General features: G+C 47.4%; 1 protein-coding gene across 1 annotated transcript in view; it reads right to left on the reverse strand.

The window, feature by feature from the left end:
* Nucleotides 1-3,102: 3,102 nt before the first annotated feature.
* LOC140219314 (von Willebrand factor-like) overlaps nt 3,103-23,548 on the reverse strand; it is a 59,721-nt gene continuing 39,275 nt past the window's right edge. Inside the window, exons 3-4 of the mRNA XM_072289091.1 lie at nt 12,101-12,154; nt 3,103-3,302 (exon numbers count right to left, since the gene is read on the reverse strand). Coding sequence (XP_072145192.1) covers nt 3,103-3,302; nt 12,101-12,154 — 254 coding nt within the window. The remainder of the gene's footprint in view (nt 3,303-12,100; nt 12,155-23,548) is intronic.

Raw genomic sequence — 23,548 nt, forward strand, 5'->3', positions numbered from 1 at the left:
ACTTGTCTTTCTTTTGTCTTCAGCGAAAAAAAAGTCCATGCATGTGCACAAAAAAGTTAGTTGCAAAAAAATAAAGGGAGGGGGGACCACGATATTACAGACAGAAGAAAAAATCAAGTGAAATATCGCTGTCTATGCCGCTCCATCCGTTATTATCGTTGCGCATGGCTCTTGCGAAGCAACGTCGCAGATGTCTCCCGGCTCAACAAGGAGCCAAATCTCGGAGTACGCACCTCGATTACTACGCTCCTAAAATTATTGTCACCGACCGTAAATACAGCCTCTCTATGCTGCTTTGTTGTTTTCGCATTCGATAATGATAACTCGAATGTTCTTCACTATCACTAGACCTCTAAAGTATTCGATGAGACACCGCAGGTTTTGCCGACGTGCTAAGTGTCGGCTTGCAACTTTAAGCCATAGGTGCAATAGATGCCTTTGATACGGGACAAAAGGAAACAGGGCACTAAAAGTTATGGAGATGGCATGCTTCATATTGGAATCAATGTGAAGCGAAGCTTTATTGAAGCGGTTAATGAAATGCTATAAACAACTGGTGTTAAGAATAAAATAGAATTTGTCTATATCAAAGCTCGTGTCAAGGAACCTGCAAAAAACAACGCGTCCCTAATCGGTGAGAAACAAAGTGGCCGTAACAACAAGCTACCGCCACCGTACACAATTGAACCGACATTGAATGACAACAGGCACAATATTTTGAAGCCGACGCCCACAGTCTCTTTGGCGAGCCTGTAAGAACAGCTGCAGCTGAAGGCAAGCATAACCGTGCCTCCAGAGCCAAGGCACACGACGTATTCGTTGCACTCAAGGCCACTGCCAGGCATCCGTATAAGGTGGAACTGCGGGGTACTGAGGAGGTGAAATGTACTTTAATGCGGCCGCGCTTTGGTAGTTGGCGCCTGACGCCTGCACAAGAAGGAAAAGAAGTCTATCTTGATCGCGCGGGCCAGGGAGAAGATCGCAATAAACATGAGGACGCTTTCCTTGAGGGCTTAATACACGTTTGCAAACAAAAGAGCGGGATCATGCTAATATTTCTCTTAGCAGTCTAGAGAAAAATCCGGCTTTATATTCTTTCATTTGAAACATGCTCCCAGTTAATCCCAATTTCACTTTCAATAAATTCACGCGGCTATTTCGTCCTCCGCCACACACAGCTGCTGGCCATTTTATTGTGCTTGTATGACTAAAATATGCGCGCGATGTCCTCAAGGGGGCACTGCGTGTCCGTTCAACTCACTAGCGCTGGTTTGCCATAGGTGGTGCGGCTGTGCATCTCGTATTGTGGTCGTTGAGAGGATCGCGACACTGGAGGAGCATGTACGTTAGTAAAAACCGCAGTTCCTTGTGCTGCAGTTCCCCTCCGATGTGCCTTATTGTGTAGGCAGGGACGCGATAAGATTTTATTATAACGGAAGCAATCTTCGGTACATAATGCACCCACGTGAAGCACTTCAATGCATAAAATTGTAAATACTACAAACACAGCATCCTGTCGCGTCGATAGCACAAAATCATTGATGAGAGTTTCTCGCAAAGCATGATTGGATTGGATTGGAGCCAACTTTATTTCTCCCTGCAGTTGGGCGCTCGCGCGCCCCGACCAGGGCCTACGTCATCTACGAAGTCGCCGTTACTCGGCGCGGGTCTTCGTTCGCCGTTGCCGGCTCGCTGGGTCCCTGCCTTTCGAGCACCCCGAGGACCTGCTGGACGGCTCAGAACGGTTCGTCTCGGTCGTAGCTCTTCGCGGCTGCCTCGAGCCGCCGTGGGATCGTTCGTGATTTTGCTTCTGGATTTTTAACGCAGTCCCACACGATGTGCGTGTAATCTGCCGTCTCCTTTCGGCAGACTCTGCACTTATGGGTGGGATATGTCTCGGGGTACATGCGCTGCACTACGAACTACGAAGTGAGGATGGAAAGGGCGAAGTGGAGTTGGCGCGTGTGTAAGCAACGTAGTCAAAGAATTGTGTTTTGCACTTTGCGACTGAGCAGCAAGAGCAAATCTGGAGGCAACTATGCTTTAATTGGGTTCCATTGAACAGAAAACAGCGGAAGACTCGGACAAAAAGTCGGCTAGCAGTGAACAAACCAGCGGATGGACAAAATAGTAATTTTTAAGCATAATGAATCTTTCTTTCGGTTCTACTGTTTCGGCAAGGAAAAAGAAAATAAGGGACAGGGAAAACAAAAACAGCTGCATCAGCAAAGCAAACTAGAAAAAAATATGGGGATGCAGTTACTGCCGGAGATGTACAGTTTAGGGCCGGATTACAGAAAAGGTAAATTTTCTGGCGCTTGAGACTAGGAATAGTGCTACGAGTTCCTTGAGCGCGGACCTTTCATGACGAAACCAGCCACACTGCTTCTAGCAACCATGTAGGGCTTTTTCTGTCTCACTAGTTCATTGAGAAATCCTTTCTTTTTCGATGATCCAATGCGCAAACCAACATCTGCTTTCTCTGAATATCCCTTCCTTTTCTTACTTTAGTAATGCGTTAATGAGCATGTTGCCCACACTGCTCTCTGGGCCAGAAAACGAAGCAGTCGCAAGTTCTACCAAGGCCGATCATCGCGTCTCTGGTTCATGAACAAACCGTGTGGCGCAACCACCATCTATGAAAGTGGCGAATAAAGTTTTCGCTTCTCTTTCACCATCTGCAAGACTCAGTCTCTCGTCTCGCAAAATCCTAACAGGATATAGTAGATGCAACATTCATATTTTATCTCTCTCTCGAGAATCCTCGCGCTCTACAACCGAGAACGGGAATTCCCAAGCAGAGTGAACATGCTACTATAGGTACTCTCGGAAGTGGGTATTAAAAGCATTCAAAACCGATATTGTTTATATAAGAAATATACTCCGTATTGCTTAGTTTTTTGTTGCCTGCTTTGTACACTGACATATTGCACTTATACCCAGCTAAAATCCATTTGGGGATTGCAGTATATGTAAAAAAATTATAGCAAAATTGAGGAAAAGCAGCTCTTTGCGCAAAATGGTGATGTCAGTACTCTCTTTGTTTTTAAGCAGCATACGCTTTGCGGAAACGTCACAAGAGAACTATGTCGATTCGGGTACCTAGTGACCGGGGCACTCCTCCAGAGTAACGCAATGCCCTTGGTGGCGGTAGAAGCCGTCGGCGCAGTAGCAGCCATAGGCGCAGTCAGCAGTGCACACGGGTCCCACGACCGGCTTTTCGCACGTGCCTTCAGCGCAGCTGCTGCTCACGCACGCCTTCCATGTCTCGTTCTCCCCGCAGGTCTGGGGCGTCCTTAGTGCTTTGGAAAAGGAAGCAAAACACACTAAGGCATTAACTCGCCCCTGAACATGTGAGAGGGTCTCGAGATCAAATACTCGCTGCCGCGACCGCATTAGAATGGGAATGCAGTGAAAGAAACAACTGCTTTTGACAGACTTCGCACGGACTCCGCGCCCCCGAATCCGTGACTTTGCTAAGCAGCTCCACATGGCACGTTACATACAACAGACGCACAACTCTTCCAAACCCTCGCCTCGGGTTAGAAGTACGCCTTCGACAAGTTCCCTTGTCAAAGCTATGGCTCCAGAGCCATATTCCCTGTTCGACCACTCTTTAGCTGCAGTAAACGAGCCGTGTGCAATTTGGTCCACTGTTCAAGGGAACACAGGAATGTATAGCATGTGCGATTTTGTATATTCTGACAAGTTTACAAAATCGCCCTCTTTCGCGGCAGACTACACGGGCTTGATGGCGCTAGTAGCTTTCGGTACACCTCGAAGGGTATTCACATCGTGTCAGTTCGTGCTTGCAGCTAGAGCGCCGGCATAGTAAGGGCCGCACAGTCGAACGAACTCTACACGTGCTTCTGTGCTTGTTTACGTTTCCGGTCGCCCTCGTCAGCCGCTGCTTGAGATGTCGATTTTCGCGTCCTCTTGGCCCATCTCACTAGCCCTTCCTTTTTTTTTTTTTTTGCATATATACTACAAGTTCTTTTTCTGCAAATATGTTAGGAGACCCGATGCAGTTTTATCAGTCCATTTACATAAATACTTCCATCCATCGCGTTACGCGTTGCCTTTGCAATATCACCAAAACAGGCAGCTACATCAAGGGTAATTCACCAATCGCGCTGCTTCATTAACTGGTTCTCAGTCATTCACACTGGTTTCGACAATAAGTGAAAGAACTGACAGGAGCTCCAGGAACAATCACCGCTAAAAGACAAGGCTGAAAAAAGAATTGAAATGAATACATGGGCAGCCTGAGAAACAGTAAAAAGAAACCAGAAGAAACTTGGTCTTACCACACGCAAGTGCAATGACGCCTGCCAACAGTACCAGAACCTTCAGCTGCATGATGGCTACTTTCCTACAGGGACCGAGCCAGTGTCCCCCGTATTTATACACTGCATTCGCATCTTGTCTGCTTTGTCGAGACGCTACGTGTCACATTGTGTATCGCTAAAGTCTCCTCCAGCCTTATCATGCGTTGTGCGCACGGCGCGCTCGTGTGCGTGAGGCGATGGTTTCTCTGGCAAAACCGTGCTTCATGCACTTTCTTTCTACGCTGTCGCACACACGTTCTGATTGTCTTTTCAGACAGCACTGACCTGTCTTGTCTCTCTACATCGACATGGTGCAGCAGGTTTTTTTCCTGTACACATCAACACCTCCGATAGCGAGTCTCCTTGTGGCAGACAAGGGGGGTTCGTTTGAGTTCATACCACATGGAATATATTCTAAAAAGCCCTTGACTGCCCTTCGCAAAAATGTAAGCCTGTCAACCGCAGGACTGCTTCTCTATAGAAGCAGGCATTACCAATGTTTATGTACCTTAACCGCAAGCGTCTGCACTCCGATGTCAAGATTTCCGAGAGCCTTGAGCTTGACATATTTTCCAAGGTGAAGGCACATAAGCCCGGGATACCTTTCTGGGCCAATTGTGTCTGAGTGGCATTCGTGGCCCTGCGTCGTTTCAGGTTACAGCAGATGCATGCGAGTGCGTTAGAAATTGTGGATGGTTTCTTTGTTAGTAACTGAGAACAAATCGTTTGGTTCCTTGGCAATAGTAACCCTGAGCTTACTACAAGTCCTTTAGTGCTGACATGCGGGATCTCTTTTATAGCTTACCGCAAGAGTTCTTATTGCTGTGAGTGGCACAATCTATAACATATTTTAAAGATAAAACCACCTTTATAGACTGGTGCCGGATATCCAAGGTAATTTTCTACCTTTTATTTTCTACCTTCTTTAGTAGTCTGGCAATATTACGTGTGTGTGCAATGAATTGGTGTGCACAGGCAAGGGCGTAGCCGGAGGGGGGGCTTATGGGGCTTCTGCCCCCCCTCCCCGAAATTTTTTCGTGCTGTCCATGTACCGCTGACTACGACCAAAACAACCCCCGGCGCCGGAAATCATTCTCTATTTTGTCTAGAATGTCTTTTGTATCCGAAGTTCGCGTATATTGCGAACTCGGGCTGGATTTTACGGCAACGCCAATGCACCGGGAGTGACATAAAGCAAAGAGTCCGATCCGAGCACAATGTTTCGAGAGCATTCTGACACCGAGCGGGGTCGTCGCGGTATCTCGTAGCATCTCACGGAGGCCGCAGAATCTACGGAGTGCTTGGATTTCAATTCCCAAACTTTATGGCTATGAAGTTGTCATAACGTGTTGATGCGAAAGGTGCATTCACAAGTCGTACTATTGATTTTCGATTCAGGAACTTTGTGCGTTTAATGTTGTCATAAATATTTGACGCCAAAGCCACACTGACTTTTTTAATGTCAAGCACATTTAGATACAAGCCAAAGCACCTTAGAGACAAGCTAAATAAACACAATATCAAACAAGTTGAAAAAGCACGCAGCGAGGTCCGATGAGACGAAGCGTTGTGGTGGTTCATTTGTGCCGCCATGTCACAAAAAAGAATATAAACATTTTTTTTTCACCTGTGCCAAAGCATCCATGTCAAGACACTAAAGCCAGCAAAGGTAACTACGTTCTTATTTATTTTTCTAGTTTGACTTTTATTCGCGAAGACACATAGAGCCTCTTCAATTTTCTTGTTCTCACTTCCCGCAGGATGCCACAACCACCCAGAGCGAATGCGTTTTTCTCGTGTTGCCCCGACCACCGCGCGGTGTACTTCTGTACACGTTCGTTTTTCTCTGGCCGAGAGGATTTTCGCCTGCCAGAGTTTTAGACGCTTTCCGCCTAGAAGACGAGTAAAAGAAACAATGCTCGCTCGCCGCCATCACTGTGGAGACTTGACGTATTGCAGCGCGTTCGCTTGAGCGCAACCTATCCAGAAAATTTCGTCTCGCAGGTGTAGGATACCGAGCACTATGGGTATGTTCCTCTGTGGACCAAGCGTCTCCCGTTTTCTACAGTATTAATTCGGTAGCCACATTAGGCATCCAAAGTAGGCATTCGATTGTAGACACACACACACACACACACACACACACACACACACACACACACACACACACACACACACACACACACACACACACACACACACACACACACACACACACACACACACACACACACACACACACACGCACACGCACACGCACACGCACACACACACACACACACACACACACACACACACACACACGCACGCACGCACGCACGCACGCACGCACGCACGCACACACATTGTTGCGGCATCGCGAATTGTCGCATGGTGAAAGTTCGGTTTTGTGAATTTTTCTTAGGCGGAAAGTAATGGGCCACAGGACGCTTCAGTTGCCGGATATTCTTATTATATTATTGCTATAGTATTATATGGCCACTCCAGGCGCATTCCTGCCGTCGCCGTCGTCCTCATGTTCCGTATGAAGTGCAAGGGCGATAACATCGTGACAGTGCTCTGCATGCTGTATGTGCGAGTTAAAAAGAGTGGGGGGGGGGGGGGTGGCATGGGTGAGCCAACGACGGTGGCTCAGTGTTGTGTGCGCAAGGGAGAAAAGCGGGGAAGAAGCGCGCCGCCTTCCATCGCGCGCGATACATCAGGGGGAGTGGAGGGAGGAGGGGTGGTCCTTAAGATTCGGTTATCTGTTTAACTCTGATCCCGTAACATGTTTATTAGCGTTGTTGGACGCATTATATACCGTCACTTTTTCTTAGATACGCAGATTTATTGGAGACTTACACGTATTTTAAATATCTTATTGCGAGGTTTTCTGCATACGTGCAGTAAACTTTTTTGCCAGTGGAACTTTTTTGCCCGTTATCAAGGTGTGTATTCGCATTTGTATATTCCATTGTATCTTCGCATTTCTAATCTGCTAGCGTGAGTCAAATGAAAGTGAGCCAACCAACCCTGCACAAAATGGTTCTGTTCATCATCTGCGAAGAACGCGCGTAGCACACAGGCATCTCTCATTTACAAAAGTGACACGCAGGTGTAAGGATAAATGTTCTTTAATGCGCTCATACACTGGGTTGAACATGGTTGCGTAACATAATGGACTCTCCAAAAGTTGAACAGCGTGGTGTCGGGGGGTTTTTGACCGCTCAAGGTGTTTCCCAAGAAGAAATTAGTCGCCGTATGGCGGTCGTGTACGTTGAACATTGCATTTCACTGGCCACTGTGAAGCTTTGGAGCAAACCATTCAAAGAAGGACGTGCAAGTTGCAAAGGCGATACAAGATCGGGCCAAAACCACCGTGCAATCACCTCCAACACAATTGCAAAGGTTGACGAGCTGATTAGACAATAACGGAGGATAAGCATCGATGAACTGGCAGAGCGTGTGAACATCAGTCACGGTTCGGATCAGACTCATCTGATCGGGTATCGTGCACAACAAGGAGGACGACTTCTTGTCTACAGTTGTGACCGGGAACGAACCATGGTCCGATTACTACGATCCTGAAACGAGAAGGCAAAGCTTACAGTGGAAACATTCGAATTCACCACCCCCCAAAAAAGTTTCACCACCCCCGCCGGAGAGGTGTTGTCGACTTTTTTTTCGATCGTCAGGGGGGCTTACTGATCGAATTTGCTAAACCTTGAGAGACTATCAATCGTTTCCGATGTTGTGAAACGCCGGATCGGCTGTGTGTCGCAATCGAGAACAAACGACGTGGAAAATTGACGAATAGGGTCAGCTTGCTCCACGAAAATGCCCGTTCCTAAGTCGCTGATGTGGTTAACACAAAACTGGCAAACTTCAAGTGGGAAGTGCTGCAACATCCACCATACATCCCAGACCTGCCGCCTTGCGTCTTGCACATTTTGGAGAATAGAACCACATTCATGTGGGGCGATGACATGAAAGAGCCACTTACAGACTTTTTGATGCAGCAACCCAAGGAGTTTTATGAGACGGAAATCACGGGACTCGTTAGTCAGTGGGACAAATGTGTAAGTGCTCATGGAGACTACGTTACCTCGTTTGTCAGATATTTGCATTGGCTCACGTTCATTTGATTCGCCCTCCTATATTTTGCAGAAATCCTGTTTTTTATATGTGCTCTCTGTTGCGACTATAATTTCGGTGCAATTGCTCACAATACACGACCGGTGACAGCTGCTCCTGAGCAATACATTGGAACAACTGACAGCTTCATTGACATCTTTCCCTGGCCGTTGTATATGTACATAAATATAAGCAAGGTTCTTGACCGACAAAGTTTCATTCAATAACTTGTCCTCAACTTGTTCATTTCATGGCCTTTCAATTTTTCATACAGTGGCATGCGCTGATTTGCTGGTTTCGAACTGATATAGTTCTCAAGTTGGTGTAATATTTTCTTTCATTAAATAGACAGAAAACATGGAAACATTGATATCAGTTATCTTGGACACAAATTTTGGGACATACGGGTGTATTCTTTTATGAAAAAATACGTATTTTACTTATCTTGACAGTGCGTAGCGTTCAAAAATTCGTTCACTGCATCTTTCGCAATGACAATGCAGTTATTGTTCATGTATTTGATCCCTCGACAAATTCAGTAAGGAGGAGGCCAGGCTGCAACGTGAGCCCCCCCCCCACCCCCCCTTTTCCTCCCCGAATGAAATTGCTGGCTTCGCCACTGCGTACAGGATCTGCACTCCAAAAAGGCTTTATACTCTTTAGGGCGTTTATTTGTCATACAACAATAATCGCTATCTATCTTGCGCATCTTTCCTTTCTTTAATGCTGCGCACGCGGTACTTCCAGGTCACTTACGGCATGCGAGTTATTGGCGTGGTGTAGCGCTCTTGACAGGAAAGTATAGCCAGTCGAGAGCTCTCAAAAAAAGGAAACACAAGCAAGTGAATTAACGATTGTTCCTGTGGGACAATAATGCGCCCTTAAACGATGTAAACTGTTTTGGAGAGTAGGGTCGCTCGTGTGTTATATGATCTGTTTCTAAGCAAGCTATAGACTGTGCCAAGCGCTTCTTTGACGTTTTATTTAGAAATAAATTCTTGGGTTTTACGTGCCAAAACCACGATACGATTATCATTCACGCCGTAGTGGGGGAATTAGAGTTAAGTTATACCACCTGGGATTCTTTAAAGTAGACGTCCTGCGCGGAACCCGGCCATTCTTGCAATTCGGCACCGCCGAATTGCGGCCGCTGGGGCCGGGATTTGATCTTGAGCTCTCGGGCTTAGCAGCTAAACGCCATAGCCACTACGCCACCAAGGTGGTTTTTGACTGTATGTATGTGTTCCGGTATGTCGATAATTGCCTAATGTTTGCGGCTTATGCAAAGTACGCCCAAAGTACGGTCAGTTTGCTAAAGCGAATTAGCAGAAGTGGCAGCGACATCAGTGCACTGCTGTCGAAGTCCTGCTTCCATGATCCACAGGAACGTCTCTAGTGGATCGCCTGAAGTCAGCTGGGTTCTCTGTGATTATTCGCGCCGCTGCTTCAGAAAGGCCGAACAAGAAATTGGCAGGACGACTGTCAGGCCTGTGGGGCCTTCGCGTTTTCATCTAGCGCGCGCAAAATGTTTCCGATTAACCCGTGCATCCATTCAATCTTGCGACATTTAGGAAAAATTGCAGGGCTCTACAACATACATATTATTCTTTTTTCTATAGGGAAAGGACGTGGCAGGTAATGTGCAAATGTAGAGAGTATATGTTTGAAACGTGAGTGGGCGAGATCATTCGAGGTTGCTCAAGCAACCACGCCAATAGGTAGACTGACTGTGACTAGGGGGTTGTGTGCCACCTACTATCAGCCTATACCAGAGTATACATAGGGAAGACGGGGTTCGCAGTAATGCTAGGTTACGTGAACATGCCAATTCTTTATTGAGGGTACTAGGTTCTCACCATTCGCGTCATTGTCGCCAGTGTTGTTGCGTACTGTCTTTTCGCAGCACAACGGTAAACACGAAGCATTGTAAAATATATGATCGAGGGTAAGTGCATCAGTCAAGCTTCAATAATGCTGTCAAGAAACACATTGAGTTTATGGTTCTCGATCTTTCTTGTTCTTTTTTTTTTCTTCCAAGTTTTTTTTTTTTTGTTTTCATATAAGCGCATTATCCTGAATAAACTTTCTGATGACAGACAGCGCTCGCTCTGTATTCTCGCTAAGTCATCCTTGTCTCTTCGTGAGATCCATATGGTAATATCATCCGCGTATAAGGAGTGGTTGATTCTTTCGATGTCCTCGAGCTTTTCCGACAATCCTATCATAATGAGGTTAAAGAGCATGGGCGATATCCCGGAGCCCTGAGGCGTACCCGAACTGCCCATGTCCATCAACTCAGACTAAAATTCCCCCATGGTGAGGGTAGACTTCCTATTGGTTAGGAAGTCCCGAATGTAATTGTATGCCCTTTCTGCCTAGGTTTAGGTTGCTGAACCGAATGAGTATGGCTTAATGTGCTGCTTTGTCAAATGCTTTCTTGAGATCCAACCCTAATATTGCTCTGGTGGACCTCACTTTACTATCTAGTACTTGCTGCTTCATTTGCAGCATAACGTCTTGAGTAGAGAGTCCAACCCGCAAGCCCAACATAGTATTGGATACATTTCGTTTTCTTCCAGGTGATTGTTTATTCTGTTAAGGGATGCATGCTCCATAAGCTTTTCGGCGCAAGAGGTGGGAGATATCGGCCGTGTATTTGCTATATTAATTGGTTTGCCAGGTTTAGAAATAAGCATAACCTGGGCTTCTTTCCGCTGTTGTGGGGTAGTGCCCTTGACCCAGCATTCATTTATGTATTTCGTCATATTCTCTATTGCTTCATCATCCAGGTTTCTTAGCATCTTGTTATTAATGCCGTCTGACCCCGGGATAGATTTCCTATTGAGTTTTGGCAGCACTACTCTAATCTCTTGTGTAGTGAAGTCCTCATCAAAGGTCTCGTTAGGCTTTCCCTCTTACCGCCCTTGCTCGACGATTGGGTTGGGGAGAAGGTATGTAGCGCTTGCTTCAGTGATGAGTTTATCTTCCTTCCGTTTGTGCCCGTGCAGAAACTTTCACAAATTATGTTTTTGAACTATCCAGGGATTGTCTGGATCTAGCATGTATTTGGGTATATGCCACGTCTGGCCAGTAAAAATTGGTCCATTGCAGGACTCATCCTATTATTGCTTGTATAACTGCTTGCTATGCTCGTCAATCTCTTTGTTTAACTCAGCTATTCGCTTACGTAGACTCCAATTATGCTGTCACTGACGCCATCTATGTAGTAACGATTGTTTCGCCTCCCACATATGTGCGAGGCGATCATCAGTCTTCTCTACCGGTTGGTCAGACGTGATAGTGTAAGTGGCTACGCCTGCGGCTTTGATGCGGTCTCTAGCCCATTGTTCTATGTTTTCGATCAGTTCTTGCTTCCTATCGTCTCTTATTTTGCAAAACTTGTCCCAGACGATCCATTCAATGGATCTGCGGCTTCTTCGATCTTGATTTTTATAATTCTATGATCGCGGCCAAGATGTTCGAAGGTGTTTCTCCATTTGACCTTTGCGACCTTGTTTACGATTGTAAGATCCGGTGTGGTATCTCTGTTGAGCCCGGTCCCTATACGTGTAGGGGAGTCGGGCTCATTTACGAGCGTTAACTCTGTATCTTGAATGTCTTGGCATAGCATTTCTCCCTTCACTCTCGAATAACCGTACCCCCAGGCACCGTGCGGGCATTGTAGTCTCCCCCTAGGATTAGAGGACTAGCACCTGCAATAAGCACAGCCTTTGTAAATACAGTTATGAAGCACTGCCTTTTGAGTGTTGGATTACTATATAAGTTTAGAAGAAATATACTTGAGGATTTCCTCCATCTGGGGAGCAGCTCTATAAGCACGTGGTCAATATCTGAGATTTGGGTGTAGTGATGAATCACCAACAGCCCTTTCCTCACGAGCGTAGTTAATATTCTATCATTCCCGTTCGGGGGCCCCATAGCTTGATATCCCTGCTGTTTCGCTAATCAATGAGTTTCTTGAAGAATCATAGCATCTGGTTTAGTCTTGTTTCTAAGGTATTGTTGCAGGAACGCCTTTTTGGCTTCGTAGCTCCTGAAATTCGGCTGCCATATGATAAGCTCTCTTTTCTCACTCTTGCCCATCTTGTGGCATGGTTACCGCGGAAGGTGGCCGAAGGAAGGGGGGCCCGCTCTTAAAACAGTGTTAGAAGGCCTTGAATTTCCAGCTGCTTGTAATTTTTTTTCGATTCCTTGCCGAACTGATCAAGAAGTGTTGTTCATCTTAGGCGATAGGGTTCTTGTCAGGTCAAGTTCTGTTATCCTGCTATTAATGCCGGCCATATTGGCCTCCCTTTGTCTAGCCTTGTCAAGATCATCGGGACTGCCAGCAAAAGATTGCTGGTCGCCTCTGCCTGTTCCTTAGCCGCCATCTTCAGGTCGGAAATTGCCTGGTTTAGGTTCATAGTTGGAGCCGCCGCTGTGTGCCTGGTTGCCTTTCTCTTGGGTGGAGGTGGAGTATTATCCTCCTCCATTCGTTTTTCTTGAATTACCTCCAGTCTCCCGGTGCTTGGGGATCGCGTTTGTTTGTCTGCCTCATTTTTTTCGCTTTTAAGCTCCTGAGTCTCCTTGGTTAACTGTGCAATTAATTCCCTCAAGTGCGCATTCTCTTTCCTCATCTCAGCTGATTCGTTAGTATTATTAGAATTATGTGCAGTCCTCGCCGATGTCCCAGGGCGCGGCCCTTTGACCGCATCTGACCAGCTCACCTTAGGCGTCGTAGCCGGGTGTACTTGTCTTCCCCTGGACCGGGACCTGGATCTCGCCCGGGACCTTGATCGGGATCGGGCCTTAGGTGTTGCTTTGCCTCTGGACCCGGATCTGCCTGGCTGAGTAAGCCCGTCTGCGAAGCGAAGCTGCTGCTGCTGTTCTTCGTGTTGTTTAATTGCTTGTTCTTGGCTAAGCTATTGCCGTTGCTTGACTATGTAGGGTTCCTTGAACTTGGCTTTACATGTTTTGTCAGCTGTAGGGGGGTCATTCCCGCGCAGCTGGCACCTGGACCGACATGCGTGATCTTGATCCGGGTTGGACTTGCCGCATCCCGTAAATAGCTTATCGTCAGGCTTCGGGCACACGTCACTTCTGTGTCCAAGTCTATTACACTGTTTGCAAAAGTCCATTTGTTTCCTGTACAACGAGCATCTCGTGAGCACTCCTCCATAACTCACGTACGTGAGAACCTTGTAACCGTCGAATAAAACGATCAAAGTTGTGGTGCTTCCCGGTCGTTTGGCTGCGATCGCTGTTGGATTTCGTGGTGTAATAATGGCTGCAGTAATTCCTCTCGAGGAAACTTCGGCAGGCACACTTCGTATGAATCATTCAGCTGTAACGTCCGGGGCTGTTTTATAGGCTCCAACTTCATATTCCTTGCCGTTGAACTTGATTGTTCTGAAGCACTGATACTTATCCGCATGGTCATGATTAGGAGTACTGACGAATAGAATGTTCTGGAAGTTGTTGGAGCAGATGGTATCTGTCTCCTATTCGCCGTAACGGATCCCTGCCGCGTCGTACACGGCTTGTCCTAGTTATAGTAGGCTTAGCTGGGGTAGCTGAAGCCCTCCTCTTGGTCTCATCACAATCTTGTAATCTCCCATAGGTAGTTTGGGCATCCTGCTGGCCTTATTAACATGCGAGGTGATCTTGGCTCCGCTCGCCTTGAGAAGTTGGTTAGGGCTAGCGCTAAGCATGCCACGTATCGCTTCTTCTTTGGCCCGTCTTTCACATCTAAGGACTTTCCAGCCATTATCGCTCTCCATCTCCTGTCGAATCTCATCGTCGCTTCTCTCAGGAACCTCAATTCTTGATACAATGTCGCCGCTATGTTCAACTATGTTCAAGAAAGCCGAGGCCTGAATAACGGTGGGTATAGGGCTAACGGTAGGCTTAGCCAGCCGCCCGCCACTTGGCGTGGGTTTCGGCCGTGAAATCTCCAAGAATGATCACCCATCTCAGTATCGGTTATCCACAGATTCCGGGTGAGTAGCTGAGTCAACTGGTGCCAAAATGTGGGTGGTCCTTTGTGTATTGCGCTGCGAAATCATGCGAAGAACACGGAGCCGACGTGAAGTGCATCCGCTCCCTTCATCTTCGTCTTCTTCCCTCTATACGCCTCGTGCAGCGCCTATAGAGGCGCCACTGAAAGCCACCTAGCGGACGCTTCTAACAGTACACGCGGGAGCAGCAGCAGACGACAACCCTTTGCAGCAAGGATGGCTGAAGTTCGCGGCTGCGATTTCTCCTTTGTTCGGGTGCCAGGCTGCTTCTTCTGCGGTGACAGCTGTAGGGAAGATTCTGACCTTGGTGCGAGCGGGTATGAACACGATGTTACCGGTGTTTGGGACAACATGGTCCACATACGTGCAAGGTGTGTCCCGCAGACAAACGCCATGAACCCCATTTACATGACGTGGAGCTCATGTTCACTAGCCGATAAATTTTGTTGAGTGATGCGATCTCTCGATGGTTTTTTTATTCTACCCTTGCCGCAATGCTGCTTCTGTACCTGAATAATAACCACCCGTCGTTAGTGCAGACTTATATTAAACAAATCCGCACGGTGCAATCTCTGCATATGCCGTTGTGATTTTTCTGCCGATGAATACATGTGACATCGCCGAATAAGTGCAGTCGAAGTCGCCTCAAGAAGAGTAATTGCCAATTTATTGATGGAAACGCGTAGACTAGCCAACGAAGTCACCAAACACACGGGTTAATAAAAGCACGTGTTAGTGCTGTACCGCCGATGCAATTCTGCTGCATACGCCGATGAACTACCGTTCCCGCTGCAGTTTGTGCAATTTTAAATTCCCCAAGGAAGCTGCTTGGAAACGTACAAAGCTAAAGACTGACTAACTTTTCAGTACTTTTGTATATTACTAGAGAGGTGCCACATGATATATTTAAGGGCAGAGCAGCGCCAGTCAAAGTAGATGAGCGCTGGCGGCAAGGCCCGGTTTAGTCGTCTGCAGCGTAAGTAGAAGAAAGAATTCAGTTGAGTACAAAACTCGCATGCAAGAAGGGACTACGTTGTGAAACAAACAAATCACTCGGCGTGTTAAGTATGCTCAGGCAGCATCGAGGTGTGATGACTTCCCAAACGGGACGCGAACTTTTCAGCGAGAAATGGAACAAAAATACCATATGCAGCAACTATTACCAGTTCTCGCCCTGAACTACCTATTTTCTAAACACATTTCCAAAAACGCAAACAATATCTAAGATACTCTCGGGCGAAAGGAATAAAGCTGATAAGAAGCACTTCCTTGGTATATCGTTCCGATAAGACACAGCGTGATTTATACCCTTTACAAACAAGGCAGGGGGAAAACTTCGCAGCTCAAAAGAATCGACAAGATTTATGCATGGAGCAACTAGCAACAGTTAAACATGTGCGAAGCCACGCATAAAATACATGTAAAAACATGAAGTGCGCGACAGCTGGTGCGAGGATTTACCGCGCCACATGAAACCAACAATTTCAGTTCCTGCAAACTTCAGTAGCTTTAACTTACAACGCAATGCGCTCGTGCATTTGTGCTGCCTAGCTAGCACAACGCGGTAAAGAAGCGGAAAACAATATAAGCTGCAAACAGCATTCCGTACTTTAGCGAAATGCCTTTAAACCTTCAAGACGAACTTCGTTGCTCACGCGTCTAACTATGATCGAGTGGAAAAAAACACCGACGAGACAAAGGAAAGGATGAGAACAAGAAATTTCGCTTCGAAGCGACGATCCATTTTTTGCTACCGTTGCTCCCGCTGATGAGGCTTTGCCAGGAATGATTAGAACCGTATCGCCGGCACGTTTTCACCGGTATTTGAGCCCCCCAACCTGCAACAATTCTTCTCCGACATTCCCTGAAGCTTTGGTCACCCCACACGTGCGAATGGTGTTGCCTATCTTGCTCTTAAAACGTGAATAAGACAGAGAAGCACGATCAACGAGACAACCAACTACGGCGCGCGCCAGGCTCCTCTCCCGCGTGTTCTGCGCAAGGCCGCCACCAGTGGCGCGTCCGTCGGCGTGCACGGCGCGTATAGTGAAACCCATAAATTTCGTACTGTACTATTTTTTTCTATTTTTTCGGATTTACTTTGAATTTCCTCTCCGATCGTCTCAGAAGGTGAACCGCGAGTTCTGAGTAAGAAACAAGAGTTTCACTCGATGCTCGTGCCACTAAAAACTAAGCTGGCGTGTAGCGATCTGGCGGTTGTCGATTGCGGGTGGGTTATATTTCTACAGGTGGCGCAGTCTCCCAAGCTACGTGCACTGCCGTAGGTGGTCTCCGCAGGTGTGTCTGAGAACTCCCAGAATGTTTATTTGTTCTCTTCGCCCTTGGAGACGTCAGTTGTACCCAGGAGAAGCTGATCTTGGTGGCAATACCACACTACGAAGGCCCGTTGCATGTGTACCTTGAAGGCGTAAGAAACAGGTTCTTTTTGCCGTACCAGAACACCCGAAAGGCAACTCTATCGTCCCCTGTAATTTCGAACAAGAACGTAGTCTCCCAGAGAAATTGGTGTAATAATGTTGTTGTTTCTCAAGCAGACTGCGCAAAAATGTCTAACGTAACATTTATAAATGTTCTTACTAACGAAGACATCACCTCATGCCCTAGCTTAAATTTTTGCACTGATTTGCATATGCCAGAATTAACAATCAGTGAAGCGGAAATTTTATCGCTGTTAAAATCAGAATTTCTTCTGCTTCGGACCACATTGGTTTCAAAATAGAATACTCAAGAGTGTATCTCCTAGAGTCTGTACACTTCTCCCTGCATAAGTACACTGTTCATTGCATTATAAGTGAACACTCTAGCTTGAAAAAGATAACAGTCTTATAGAAGCACAAATATAAAACAACCAGAAAGGACGCAGAATCCCATGAGTAATAGAAAAAGCGAAAGGGGTATGTTAGCCACGCCTCCTTCGCACTTCATGATATTGATGTGGCCTTTATAGGTGTGACTAAACACGTGGAAGATCTTTTGGTGTGCGTAAGACCAAATGTTTTCACTGTCTTTACCTGCTCTTTTTGATGACGTATGACGTTCAGCATTCTTAAAGTTTCTATCCTTCCGAATAAACCTTCAGTTGCCAGTAGCAGCACTGCGTCTTATCTCTTATTGTGCATCTGCTTCTATCCTACTATTTCGCGCTGTAATTAGCCATGATTCCATACCAGCTCGGTCTTTCTTCGTTTCTGATCAGTTCTCTGCCCTGTTTTCACCATCATGAGAAACTGGTTCCGTTCCAAATTACTGGAAATAACAAAAATATCCATGTACTTAAGACTGGTGATTGTTCACGTCTCTACTATCATCCCGTTTCATTAAACAGAAGAGCATATAGCAAACTTGTAGAGCATATATATAATCACGTCACTAACCACCCTTAATACGATAAAATTACCTTGAAATAACAGCACCGATATTTATGTGACAGCCAACTCGCCGGCATGAGTTTCATTCAACGATATAGGTCTGCGTTATCAAGTAAATGCAATTTTTCTAGACAACTGGAAAGCTTTCGACAGAGTGCTATGCTACTGGCTCTTAACAAAATTGAAGCAGCTTAGCAGTCACCTTAATAGTAAGATTTATTACAGCGCAACACAAGACAAGGACAACAAAAGGTATTAAACGACGACACGGCGCTGACTCTCGACTGATATTTTATTGAAGATATGTCTAACATATATATAAGTGCCAGTTGATAACGATGACAAGCACGAGACATAGAGATTCACCGAGGCAACTATATATATATATATGTGTGTGTGTGTGTGTGTTTGTGTGTGTGTGTGTGTGTGTGCGTGCGTGCGCGTGCGTGCGTGCGTGCGTGCGTGCGTGTGCGTGTGTGTGTGTGTGCGTGTGTGTGCGTGTGTGTGTGTTGTGTCAAGTTTGTATATCCCTGCGCGGATAACCTATGAATGATAAAATTTCTGGAATGATATATGTCGTACTGTTCATTTCATTTGTAGTTGCCCCCCCCCCCCCCCATGTAATACCCTCAACAAGACTACCTTTAGGCTTAACTTGAATAAATGAATAAATAAACCTTTAGCACACACTCGGCATCTAACATCAACATTCTGTCACACCAAACTATAACTAACTTTTGCTCTGACAGACCACAGCAAAAGTAACGCGCCCTCGTTCCTTCCGAAGACTAAAAAAATATGTGAGAAATAATCTTTTCATTTCTATCACTCTTCATTTTCCCAGTGTTCTGTTTAAATAGCAACTCTTCGCGATTTACTATTTTAAGTTCCCGCTCATCCGCACTTTATCAAAACATGTGAAAAGATGTGAATACATTGGTACACAAGTACAGTCGAACCTCATTACCACAAAGCTTGTTATAACCAACCAATCTGTACTACGAAGTAATCCTAATTTCCCTTGAAGTTTCCATAAATACCCACACATTTAGAATCTAGCTTTAACGAAGCGAGTGATTACGGCAGAACTCATTACCCAATTACTGTCGACGGTAATGCGATTAGCCTTCGAGCAATGTAGCGGCACACCATATTTTCGAAGTCACGTTTAATTAACATCGATAGTGCTCATTCTGATAATTGCGTTTCTTCGGCTGTATACGACATACTCCCGTATGGTCCCACTCTCATACGACATTCGCTAGCTAACATCGCCCATGGCCATGGCGGCATGAAAACGATTGTATAACGCCAAATGAGTGACGGCAACCGAATGACGAAGAACCGACTTCGACCGAACGGCAAAGGTAATATGGCGACAATGAGACGGAGATTTTAAAGCGACAGCGTTAAGGGCGCCACGTCGTAGAAAATCCGGCGTCGACGTCCCGCGTCGGCGCCCGCCGTCCAGCTTCAGATGTCGTTTGGGCAAAAAGAATTTTGTACCACGCATACCCAGGCTCTCCGTGTGGCGCAAGAATGTTACTTACTAGTTGAATTTCTCAAACTAAAGTACGTATAAAAATTGTAAATTACGACTTAACCATAACGTACAGACATGATAGTGACACGTGTACTTGTCTTTATCGGGCGACACGTTTTGCCGCCTAACAAATGTTATCGCACAGCGCGGGACGCGCATGCATGTATCCGAAGTTTCTGGAAAGTTATCGATGCTTCTATCCGCTGTTTGTCGTCGCCGAACCTTGTGTTATCTGATTTCATCGTTTGACACGAATAGTGTAGATCTTTGTAGAAGGCATGCGGGTCCCAACGTTTAATCTGGAACATTCGATGACTGCTCTACAAAAGCCGACGCGCTTGACCCGCTGATCAGATTTTCGATGATCGCCGACCGTGTTCGCCGCTATCGCTGAGCTATAAGTGTAGCCTGTTTTTGTGGGCACAGGTTCGCCCAATAAAAGTTAGTTTTGTCTTTCACAGTATTGCTACTGTGTTCTTCAACGTCACCACCACGTGACATCTGGTGGAGGTGCTTTACCTTCATGTACCGGACGCCCCCGACAAGCCGTAACTCAAGCCCGGACCGCAAAGACAACACCAGCGCCGTCCCGGAACATCGAGCAAGCCGCCGTCTTCAACAGCTGCCCCCGGAGCACGGACTGTTACCTGAGACCAAGAAGATTGTGCCCAAGGCAACTCCAATGGCAGCCCCAGCGTCCCCCATCGTGCTGCAGCAGCCCAGGGAACCACCGACGTTCCGCGGTTCCACATTTGAGGACCCGGAAAGCTGGCTGGAAACGTATGAGAGGGTCGCTAAATTTAACAGCTGGGCAAACGAGGACAAGCTGCGACATGTTTATTTCGCATTGGAGGACGCCGCCAGGACGTGCTTCGAGAATCGAGAAGCCACCTTGACGACGTGGGACCTGTTCCGAAGCGGCTGCTGTTCGACTGCATGGAGGAAAAACTGAAGTGTTGCTGACAAACTTCAGCCAGGACTTCAAGCACATCAACAAGGGCACGACGATCGCGTACATCGAGGAAATTCTGAAAACCAGCAATGCGTTTGTCCTCTCGGATTCCGCCGCATCTACCCCGACGACCATGGTTCCCGAACCAGACTACGACATTAATCCAAGTCTCTCCGTGATTAAGCAACAGCAGCTCAAAAGTCTGCTCCAACGATACAAAGGCTGCTTTTCGACGTCATCGAGGATTCGACAAACACCAGTCGCCAAGCATCGCATCATCACCGAGGAGTGCACTCGACCACTCCGCCAGAGCCCTTACCGAGTTTCGCCGCGAGAACGTAAAGCTATAAGAGAACAAGTCGACGAAATGCTGCGCGACGACATCATCCAGCCGTCGAAAAGCCCGTGGGCATCCCCTGTTGTCTTGGTGAAGAAAAAGGACGGCACCTTACGTTTCTGCGTCGATTATCGTCAACTGAACAAAATCACAAAGGATGTATACCCCCTACCACGGATAGACGACGCATTAGATCGGCTCTGCAACGCAAAATACTTCTCGTCGATGGATCTCAAGTCTGGCTACTGGCAAATAGAAGTCGACGAGAGAGATCGCGAAAAGACCGCCTTCATCACGCCAGACGGCCTCTACGAGTTCAAGGTCATGCCATTCGGACTCTGCTCGGCGCCTGCAACATTCCAGCGCGTCATGGACACGGTGTTAGCAGGATTAAAGTGGCAAACCTGTCTTGTTTACTTGGATGACGTCGTCCTCTTCGCCGAAAATTTCGACGATCACCTTAGGCGGCTTGCGACAGTACTAGAGGCCATCAAGTCATTAGGGCTCAGTCTGAAGCCAGAAAAGTACCGCTTCGCTTACGATGAGCTTCTGTTCCTAGGCCACGTCATCAGCAAGTCTGGAGTTCGCCCTGACCCGCAGAAGACAGCTGCCATTGCAAAGTTCCCGCAGCCCATCGACAAGAAAGCAGTGCGTAGATTTCTTGGCATGTGTGCCTACTACAGGCGATTTGTCAAGGACTTTTCACGTATCGCTGAGCCGCTGACACAGCTAACTAAATGTGACGTCGAGTTCAAGTGGGAAACGCCGCAGGCCGACGCATTTCAAGAACTCAAACGACGCATGCAGTCGCCGCCCGTACTTGCGCACTTCGACGAGCACGCCGATACCGAAATCCACACTGACGCCAGTAGCCTAGGCCTCGGTGCCGCGCTAGTCCAGAGAAAAGATGGTCATGAACACGTGATAGCTTACGCAAGCCGGTCGTTGTCAAAAGCGGAAGGCAATTATTCTACAACCGAAAAGGAATGCCTCGCCATCGTTTGGGCTACAGCGAAATTTCGCCCGTACCTATATGGCAGACCATTCAAAGTCGCCAGCGACCATCACGCTTTTTGTTGGCTAGCGAATTTAAAGGATCCTTCAGGACGGCTGGCGCGGTGGAGCCTAAGACTGCAAGAATATGATATCACTGTAACCTATAAGTCCGGACGAAAACACTCTGATGCCGATTGCCTATCACGCGCCCCCATTGACTCGCCGCCGCAAGATGACGAAGATGACGACGCCTTCCTCGGCATTTTAAGCGCAGAAGACTTCGCTGAACAGCAGCGAGCAGACCCGGAGTTGAAAAACCTCATCGAGTATTTGGAAGGGCACACCGACGTTGTCCCTAGGGCATTTAAGCGAGGATTATCTTCGTTCTCGCTTCAAAACAACCTACTCGTAAAGAATAACTTCTCACCAGTGCGCGCCAACTACCTTCTTGTTGTCCCGTCAGGACTGCGTCCAGAAGTATTGCACGCCCTACACGACGATCCAACCGCTGGGCACCTTGGATTCTCCCGGACGCTGTCGAGGATACAGGAAAGGTATTATTGGCCGCGCCTGACCGCCGACGTCGCCCGTTATGTCAGAACATGCCGAGACTGTCAGCGACGCAAGACACCACCGACAAGACCAGCCGGATTACTACAGCCAATCGAGCCTCCTTGCCGACCATTCCAGCAGATCGGGATGGACCTGTTGGGACCCTTTTCCGACGTCAACAACCGGAAATAAGTGGATCGTCGTGGCGACGGACTACCTCACCCGCTTCGCTGAAACTAAAGCACTGCCGAAAGGTAGCGCCGCCGAAGTAGCGAAATTCTTTGTCGAAAATATCCTGCTGCGACATGGCGCCCCAGAAGTCCTCATCACCGACAGAGGAACGGCCTTTACAGCGGAGCTCACCCAGGCCATTCTGCAATACAGTCAGACAAGGCACAGGAGGACAACTGCCTACCACCCACAGACGAATGGTCTTACGGAGCGGCTGAATAAGACCCTCGCCGACATGCTACCAATGTACGTCGACGTCGAACACAAGACCTGGGATGCCGTCCTGCCGTACGTAACATTCGCTTACAACACGGCGGTGCAAGAAACAACACAGGTCACGCCGTTCAAGTTGGTTTACGGCAGGAACGCGACGACGACGCTCGACGCCATGCTGCCGCACGTAACTGACGAAGAGAATCTTGACGTCGCTACCTATCCCCAGCGCGCCGAAGAAGCCCGACAGCTCGCCCGCCTGCGAATCAAGAACCAGCAGAGGACCGACAGCCGACACTACAACCTCCGACGACGCTTCGTCGAGTACCAGCCCGGCGACCGTGTTTGGGTATGGACCCCGATACGCCGACGAGGACTGAGTGAGAAATTATTGCGACGCTATTTCGGCCCCTACAAGGTCATCCGACGTATTGGCGCACTGGACTATGAGGTCGTGCCAGACGGCATTTCGCATTCACAGCGACGCCGCGCACGACCTGAAGTGGTCCACGTGGTGCGCCTAAACCGTTTTACGGACGCTAACGAACTTTCCTTATTTTGTTTTTGTTTTTTTTTTCTTTGCTACGAGTGCTTATTTATTACTTTCGTTTGTTTGCAGCATCGGGTCGATGCTTTTTAAGAGGGGGGTATTGACACGTGTACTTGTCTTTAACGGGCGACACGTTTTGCCGCCTAACAAATGTTATCGCACAGCGCGGGACGCGCATGCATGTATCCGAAGTTTCTGGAAAGTTATCGATGCTTCTATCCGCTGTCTGTTGTCGCCGAACCTTGTGTTATCTGATTTCATCGCTTGACACGAATGGTGTAGATCTTTGTAGAAGGCATGCGGGTCCCAACGTTTAGTCTGGAACAT

The sequence above is a fragment of the Dermacentor andersoni genome, chromosome 1 (assembly GCF_023375885.2).
Source record: "Dermacentor andersoni chromosome 1, qqDerAnde1_hic_scaffold, whole genome shotgun sequence".
In the NCBI taxonomy this organism is placed as follows: domain Eukaryota; kingdom Metazoa; phylum Arthropoda; class Arachnida; order Ixodida; family Ixodidae; genus Dermacentor; species Dermacentor andersoni.